Below are 9,352 nucleotides of genomic sequence, written 5' to 3'. Positions count from 1 at the left end.
TTTATGCTAATTTGATACTTTGGCTTTACTATTTTCACATTTGTGAATGTGTCTCACACATATTTACAATTTTAAATCTGTTTTTAACTTTACTGTAACTATATTATCTTGGCATATACTTTGCTATTTGATATTTAAAATTCTTTACTCATTACAGAATGCTCAACCATTTATTTTTCAATTAATTTACATACAGTTATGTAAATGTATCAATTGTTTCCTTAAAGCTCACAATAAACAATTAAACCAATATTGTCTTAATTTCACTATTTTTTTTTACCAAAAAAAAAAAAGTTTTAAAAAAATGGTTCGGGTTCGGGTCGGGTTGACCCACAAAAAACACAGGTCGGGTCACGGGTCAACCCGTTTTTGCTTCGGGTCAAAAAAATCGGGTTTGGGTCGGGTATTTTTCGGGTTGGGTCGGGTCAGAATTTTTTGACCCGTTTTGCCATGTCTAGTTGTAGCTTTAAGAGCTTTAGGTTTCATCAAGTCTCTTTTTTAATACTTTTCAAAAAAAAAAAGTCTTTTTTTTAATGTTTTAATAATATTTTATATTAGATTTAAATTTAAAAACAGTGGTTTATTTAATTACTTTTTTTGAATTATCTACTTTTTTTTATTTAGTTATTTCAATAATGATCTTAGTAAATTAACTAATTTTTATAATAAGTAAATCAACTATGATATTGTTATTCTAAAAAAAAAAAAAAAAACTACTATAATATTGCTATATACTTATATATTTGTTTATTTATTATGTTTGCTTAAAATTTAAAATTTTCTTATTTTATTTTATGAAAACTATAATATGAAAAATACTTTTTATTTATTTATATTTAATTAATTATTAAATTAATTATGACATCATCGTGATTCGACATCAGTTCAACCTTGGTCCCACCTTAAAACCTTGAACCTCTCTATTTTCCGGTTCTATGAACGATCAGGATTTCAAAACCATGGTTGGTGTTGGTGTAAGGTGTTGGTGAGATTATTAATTGTCTTGTAGTGTTGGTGTTGGTATCTTTTGGTGAGATACAATAAATTGGTTTTATCTGATTCACTATGTCCTAGTGTTAGTGCAAGTGTCAACTAATAATTAATAAATATGGTGTGTGTGCTGTGTGCTAGTTGATTAGTTCAACTAATGGTCATAAAATATGTAATAAATCACTCTTTTTTAGACTTGGACTTAAGCTATACAGCCTATATATTTTTGTGTTGCACAATTTATTGACTTTTTTTTTTTTTGGGTTAAGTAATAGTGTGATATTCCAAGTATCAAACAACCATAGTAATTAGTTGAACTAATTAATTTTGTTTGTTTGGGATATTAATTAACCAATAATTAATTGGAAAAAGCAACTAATAAACAGTAATTAATAATTTAATTAACCAATACATTATAAAAGACAAACAAATTAAATTATGTTAGGCTAAACGACAATTAATAATTTTATAATTAATGAAGAAATAGTATAACAAATTATAGTTTATAAATGACAAACAAATTAATGAAACAACTAAACAACAATACATTTGGGAAAAATTCATAGAGCCGTCATTGGAAAAAATTATACTTGTTAAGGAACACCCTAGGAAAAATTCCTGGAGCCGCCACTGTCTTGAGAGCTCTTCATTCATGGCCCTCTTAGATTCAGCCAAGGCCTTGACTTTCTTTGAAATAGCCTTGTGAGATTCTGTCAAGGCCTTAATCTTCTCTAAAACTTCATTCACCATTTTCAAGATTTCTTGCCGATCATATTCACCCGTTTCAAGATCGACAGCTCTGATACCAAATGTTAGGAATCCGGTGGTTCCTAATGAAGATGGATAGGAATTGTAGGGAAAATAACTTAAATCGAGGTAGTCACACTCCACACAGAGAGAGAGAGAGAGAGAGAGAGATGCACTAATGCACTAAGAAGTTGGTTTATTCTTCAATTGATATAGGAAATTAGCTCTAATGTCATTGGCCCACATGTTTCAAGATAATTGGCTAGTTAATTTAATATGTGCTTTATGAATTAAGTTATTTGTTAAATGAGCTACATGTGCTCAAATCCTAACTAACTCACCATAATCTCAACCAACTAGTTAACTACTTAACTAAAGTGATTACATCAATTATTTTATATTCCTAACAAAAAGGAGTCAATGGCTCTAGCTACAGTAGTGTTGGTTTATTCAACTTTTGTCATTTTTAGTAAACCAAAACGGTGAGTTTGGGTGAGAATTTTTTTTTAATATTAAAAAAATGTTATGTCTACAATATTTTTACAATAAATTTTAAGTAGCAAGTTATTATTGACTATTAATGGTGGAGAAAAAATAATTTTAGTGGTGGGTTTAAATTAGAATCATTAATAACTTACCCTTGAAGATTTGTTCTAAAAATATTATAGGCTAAACACACAAAAAGTGGCAAATATTATATTTGAAAAAAAAATGTTAAATATTGTGTGTCTATAATATAAATTTACATTATAATTACAATATAAATATAGAGATATTGAGAAAATGTTGTGTCACATTTGTCAATTCCTTATGGGTCAAACTAAAATAAAATAAAATAATAAAATATCAGATCGAGATATAGTACAACTAAAAAATAAAGGTATTGTATTGTGAAAATGTCGTGATATTTTGTTGTTATCACAATATTTTCACGACTATTGAGGTGTAAGTTCCTTATAGGTTAAAACAAGATAATAAAATATTAGATTGAGATCCACTATAATTGAGAATAGAGGTATTGTGAAAATGTGGTGATATTTTGTTGTGTTCCTAGACTTTTTTTTTGTTTTTGTTTTGTTTAGTCAAATTTGATAAGCCAAAATTCACTTTTTCAAGCACAGTTTTCTTTGGTTGATTTTGTTTTTTTGTTTTTATTTCTTTACACACTGTTTAAAATTTAAAGTCAAAAAAAAAAAAAATGACAGTTTCACACCAGAAGTAAGAAATAAAATTGGGTCCTTTAAGTTTGGGGTAATTTCATTCCTCCTAAACTTTAAAAAGGAGGAAGTACCCTAACTTTTCCTCTCTTAGTTAAACTATTTTGAAATTTTATGATTCTTAAAATGTTTCATTGTGAAATGTCTAAAATACCCCTACTAAATTTAACATCCCAAAAAAATTTTCCATCTATTTTAAGTTTTATGTGGTAGTCATACTTGGAACATTGATTTTCCTAGGTTAAATATTCTAGACTTAAAATTTTATCTAATGGAAACTTCAATAACACATGCCTTTTGTTATCTTTTTTTTTTTTTTTCCTTATATATATATATATATATATATATATATCTTCTTACTTAAAAGGGTGTTCATTAAAAATTAAGTAAGCTGAATATCATGGCTAGACTCATAAAATGTAAGATAATAAAATATGAAGTACGAATAACAAAATCTTTATTGTGGATAATTGCAAGTATTTGATGAAGACCTTCAATTGTAGGATATGACATCATTCATTGTAAAAATTGAAATATTGTGACAATGTCTTAGCAAAACTTAGTTGCTTATTATTGGAAAAAGATGATATTCATTTTCACTCTTAGAAGCTTTTAGTGAGTTAATGTTGCCTTTAGCAAATAAGTTCTAAACAATCATGACAAATAAATACTCATATATTAAAATAGTTAATCTAAGTTTAAATACATGGTTTCTTTCTTCTTCAAATAGTAGTTCTATCATAATTTTCTCACTCAAAGGGGCAGAACGTGCTGCCCAAACTAGTAAATAATAAAAAAAGTTAAAATGGCGTAATTTGTTGGTGTTATCATTGATTTATTCATGATATTAACATAATTTTCTATATGACTATAATATATTGAATTATTGTATTTATCTCCAAATATATATATATATATATATATGGCAAAGAATCTGAATTACAGGATATGACAATAATATGTTAAATCATTGTTGTAGGGACACGATTATTTAACGGCCCGATGATGATGTTGGGCTCGTACATGAAAGATCCCTCACAATATGATTTGTAGAGAGTGGGCTTGAAAGACTTGTCTTTGATCATGGGGCGATGGTCCAGTCCTGTTTTTAGAGGCATTTATGTAGAAAAAAGAGTTGGATTTGAACATTTAAGCCCTATAGCATCACATCCCGAGGGGTTGGACTCCTCGGACTTAGTCCGAGGACGATTAAGGTCTTCCTCCGGTTATCCGGCGGTGGGTTTCTTTCTTTTTTATGTGGTGTGCATACATTGTTAAGGGGTTTTCACCCATGGAGTTTTTCTCCTGGAGGTAAAATAGGAGCCCCCCCATCCAGATTACTTATTTTCTCTTTTATACTCGCTGACGCTCGCTGTCCTTCGTCCACGTGTAGGGTCAACCTTTCCAAGACTGATATTTGTCCCGTCAGTCTAATCCCAGAATCACTGGGGGTGGTTGATAAAGCCGAAGAATCCGGCTCTGCTGGATGTAGAGTCTTATCTGGGAAGGTTAATGAGGGCAGCTTTCCCGAGATATTTTGGGTCTCCTTTCCAGTTTGGTCCTATACCGTTTTTGCCCCTCTTCTTGGTGGAATTTTGGGTCTGCCGAGGACTGAACTGTCCTCGGCAACATCTCCGGGCCATTTGGGCTTTATGTTATTGAGCTTGGGCTGTAGCCTTCTTTGGCTTGGGCCTTTGGACTTCTCACGAGCAAGTGAACCTGACCCATAAATTATTGGGCCCCACAATTGTATTTATCTCCAAATATATATATATATATATATATGGTAAAGAATCCGAATTATACCGTTCGTATACTTATGGTATGATATGTGTACCGTAATTAACGAACTATGAGTGTTACTATGCTTGACTAAACAAGTTTTGTGGTATTGTTGTTATGGTATTTAGGATCCAAGTATGATAATGCTAGCATGTTCTTCTCTTGTTCAGAAAATAATCTTATGCTAGATCTTCAATTGTCCGCAAAACTATGTTTGCTCTTGCCAATCCTTTAATTCGTTTATTTTACATTAGTTTTGTGTGTATAAAATGGAGAGGATTGTATTCATTATCAATCTACAATCATAAAATTTACAATATTGGTTGCAGCCAAAAAAACTATTACATGTACAGATAAAAGAAGCAAATTATTATTATTATTTTTTATAAATAACGGAAAAAACAAGCAAATTATTATAGCCACAATAGTCGATCAAGATCCAACAATCTAAATCCCACACCACCCAACCATTACGCAAACTAAACTTGTAACACCCCGACCTAATTGCCTAATTAATTTATGGGTTTATATGCATGTCATTATTTTAATTACTTTTAGTGCATGAAACTTTGATTTTGTGAAATTATAGAACATATATGCCATTTTAATGTGTTGGTTATAACTTTATAAAGGTAAGGATATATATATGTGTGTGTGTGTGTAATGTGATATTTGTTCTTTGTAGTTAGGTGTGAATGCAAGAAAGTTTGGAAAAAGTGGGTGTGATATTTGTTTTTCCCTAGCCATACACGTATCCAAGCCCCAAAAGTGTTCTTACTTTTCTGATTTTCTTGGCTGCTTCTGAAGTCCAGCAGCTGCTTTTCTTCTTTCTCTATTTCCCCTTTCTTTGTTCTTCTTTCTTCTTCCTTCCTTACACGGCAACATCTCTCCCTTCCTTTCTCACCAAAAATTCTAGTTTCTTTGAAGAAGAAATTAGACAATTAACCCTAAGATTTTATCTTCAAAGTGTGTGGGTAAGTAAGTTAAACCTCATCTGATTTTGTGTATTTGGATAGTGAAATTTGTTTGCTTATTTTCCCTCTTTGTTCTCTACTCTGTTTCTGGAAGTTGAATTGGTGATTCTGTTTTAGTTACTTGAAATATTGATGATATTGTGGTCTATTGAATGCTTATTAGGGTATTTTAATATGTATACTATAGGTATAAAAATATCCAAATGAAATTAAGACCTATTGCTATTTGTTGATGATTTTGTAAGAATATGTACTGAAGCTGACTCTGTGACAGATTTGATGTTTACTACAAGAAAATTCTGTATTAAATTGTATTTTGTGAGTTAGGATGCAAGGAGTAGTTTTTATGAATTCTAAGACACATATGGTTGTTATAGAAGTGGTTTCACAGTATTTGGATGAACATAAAATTAGTGGTTTAATTTGAAAGTTGCAAGAAATTATGTCAGGACAGATTTGAGTTTACTGTCTTGTGTGATTTTTTAGTAAATCATGGGTTAATGCTTTGACTCCGAAATTTTTATGGTTTATACTGGACATACAGGGGAGTAGTCCTGTAAAATTTCATGACAATTGGAGGTGTGTAGACAGCCCGTTTTTATTTTACAAATGGAGCATACGTGGCTGTAATGAGCAGTGAACAATATATGCTACACCTAACTTTGTGGATTTAATTCTCAAGTTAGGGTGTATGTTTTGAGCTATAATTTTATACACTCATCCTTTGGTGTGTTTGAAGCATATATAAATTTTATGGATTGGTTTTTCTATGGTTTGGCTGCATAATGTGTTTGATGATTGTATTATATGTTTTGCGGAAACTCTATGTGATGGGAATTAGGATTTTCTTGAGTTTGAGAGTTAGGTGGTGATTTAGGTATAAGTTTATATATTAGGAAGAATTTGTCCATAATAAGTTTTGGTTCTTTTCGTTTAGGTGGCGAGAACGAGAACACGGATACTTGAGCTCCTCGCGTACAATCTCTCGCGCCTTCTGTTTTCAGGTAAGGGACTTGTGACGTGTGCTTTTAATAAGTATAAAGTTTATTTCGAAAACTAATATGCATTAAAACTTGTCGATTTGAGATATTACATATAAGCATGATTTAAGTAAAGTATATGTTCGTGAGTTGTTCAATCTTATGTATATGATAATTTTGCATATTAATGCTAGTACCTATGTCACGAACATAATATTTTAGAATGAAATGGTTATGCTACTATTATGAAATAATTATGTAAAAGTATAGCTATCAAAAAAATATAGCGTTCGGGTTATTCCACTGTTATGTTCTGAACTCAGCCAATAGGGGTTAATTATTGGCTTTCCATGGAAAAATGTTATCTGTTTGGCCATTTAAAGTAGAGGAAATGGGGTTGCCCGAAACTCTAGGCCATTTAAAGTAGAGGAAATGGGGTTGCCCGTAACTCTAATCTGAATAAGGCCTTCTCCCCAATGTGTATGGATGGCGGGGAGGAATAAAACCTTGAGGAGATGTGCCATCAGGCCTCTTAAAGAGGACAATATCATGCACACGAGGTTACCCAAATGTGATGAGGCCTTCTCTGTACAGACTTATCACTAACCAATATGTTATGAATAGCTACATTATGTTATTGAGCATGAGAGAATGATTTTGTTAAAATGCATTATGAAAATTAAAAACTCTCATGAAAAGAAGTTTATGATGAAACATTTTATAGTCTTTGTTTTAAAGATAAGGTTACGAAATTATACGTATGTTCCTTATTATGTCATTTTATTTTTTTTATATGAAAGGAAAATGAAATATTTTTATTTGAAAAGTTCATAAGTTATTTAAGAGCAATATGAATAGTATGAAGGCTATTTGATCAAAGTTGGCATATCCATAAACTATTTGTTTTACATGCATTCTTATTAAAGGCCCATGGAGCTTTAAAACCTTACTGGGCTTCGCAGCTCACCCTATTATATTTCAGTGCACAGGTTCTTCTTGGAAGTAGCGAGAGTATTAGAGGTGGCAAGGATTCTGTGTTTTCTCATTTTATTAGAATGTAGAGTTTTGTTGTATAGTAGTTAGCTCTTTTGTTGTATAGAAGGAATCAAGATGTACTTGATCCTTTGAGCACAGATGTAATTCGGTATTGTAGTTTGTTTTGAACCCCAGTTGTATGTCTTTGGGGTTAGGTTTGTAATAAGAGTTTTGCTAAACGTTTAGCTATGTAAATTTTTACTTGAATACCTTAAGTTTCAGCCAAGTGGTTTTTTTTCCAAGTTCGAAGAAAAATGAAGTCTCAGGGTTGCCATCATTTTTGTTTATATATTGGCTTTTATGCAAGAAAATAAGCAAGAAGTCAAGCAATAGTTCTTGATATGTACCTTCAGATTAGGTTGGTTCGTGTTAATATTGAGATTAATTTGATATTAACATGCCGGTCATGCTCTAAACTCTGAAATACAGATTTGGGTCGTGACAAAACTTCCCTATTCATGGTTATATTGTCCACACGCTAGGTCCAGGAAGCACATACCGTTGAGAATTGGGGCATAATAGTTTACAAGACATGGGCCACAATCTACTATTAGAATGGACATAAGACTTGAACATGGAACCTTCAAAGGTTTTTAGAGTGTACTCAATACTGTTGGGCTTGGCCTCGAATTGAATAAAATACGTTATTCCACTACTGGGAATCAACTGGATCTTCACAAGTCTCACAAATTCAAAATTTGTACCCTACACCAATTGTTCATAATCAAAGAATTAACAAAGAGTTATAAAGCATATATAGATGGATATTAAGAAGAAGAAGAAGAAGAAGAAATAAACCTTAATTTTGTTGTAGCGCTCTAACAACGACTGTCCATTGAGAGAAAATTCATTTCGTTCCTGTTCACAAAGCTGAGAAACAAGCAGATTTAATTGAAAACCTTCTCATAAAAAAGTAAAGAGACACACTCACCCACACAATGTAGCACATACCTGTGTCTCAGGGATCCATTTCCAACATGGGTAAGATCCGTGAACTTCAAGGGCAAGGGGGCAAACAGGGGCAAAGGTAGAGTTGGACATAGAGAGGGCAAGGGTGGACAAAGGGGGTTGAGGGCAATAGTCACAGTTTGAGAACAACGAGTTTGCTTTTTTTTTTTGATGGATATTGGGATCAGATTTGCCTTTGCCTTTTTCTTCTTTTTTTTCAAATTGACAGGTGAATTCTTTGAAGTCTGGAAAAGTTACAACCTCATAGTCCTCATAATCTGCCATGATTCGATCTCTGAGACCAGAGAGAGATATAACATGAGTTTTGCATTCTTTTCTCAGTAAAGATCCACTCACGGGCAAGGAACAATCAAGGCAAACTGAACAAAAAGGTAAAAAGGAAGTAACATACAACTACAAGTCATTCACACAAGCATGTTTTGGACACAAATCTCAAACACAGTACAGTAGCAAGGAAACATAACATACAAACGCTTAAACAGAGCACAACACAAACCACATCAACAAGGAAACATAACATACAGACGCTTGAACAGAGCACAACACAAACCACATCAACAACATGTCCAAACGCAAGGCAAACCAAGTCAGATTGACACAACCAAAATGAAAGAACCAACTTCGAAATCAACCCCAAACCTAGAAATATACCATCATT

General features: G+C 32.0%; 1 protein-coding gene and 1 long non-coding RNA gene across 2 annotated transcripts; one reads left to right on the top strand and one right to left on the bottom strand.

Moving 5' to 3' along the window:
• The first annotated feature begins 5,455 nt into the window (after nt 1–5,455).
• LOC126714823 (uncharacterized) lies at nt 5,456–7,934 on the top strand. Its single transcript, XR_007651677.1, has 3 exons — nt 5,456–5,710; nt 6,648–6,714; nt 7,673–7,934. It is a non-coding gene; the product is annotated as an uncharacterized LOC126714823 (long non-coding RNA).
• Nucleotides 7,935–8,187: 253 nt separating this feature from the next.
• LOC126692397 (uncharacterized) lies at nt 8,188–9,076 on the bottom strand. The gene is made up of 3 exons (XM_050387995.1): nt 8,677–9,076; nt 8,524–8,595; nt 8,188–8,430 (listed from the first exon to the last, which is right to left on the bottom strand). Exons 1-3 carry the CDS (start codon nt 8,956–8,958, stop codon nt 8,188–8,190), a joined length of 597 nt encoding a protein of 198 aa, XP_050243952.1. The 5' UTR covers nt 8,959–9,076.
• Between the last annotated feature and the right edge of the window lie 276 nt (nt 9,077–9,352).

Source organism: Quercus robur, chromosome 1, assembly GCF_932294415.1.
Source record: "Quercus robur chromosome 1, dhQueRobu3.1, whole genome shotgun sequence".
Taxonomy (NCBI): Eukaryota; Viridiplantae; Streptophyta; class Magnoliopsida; order Fagales; family Fagaceae; genus Quercus; species Quercus robur.
Note: the sequence above shows the minus strand (reverse complement) of the source record. Positions and strands in the feature narration are given on the sequence as shown.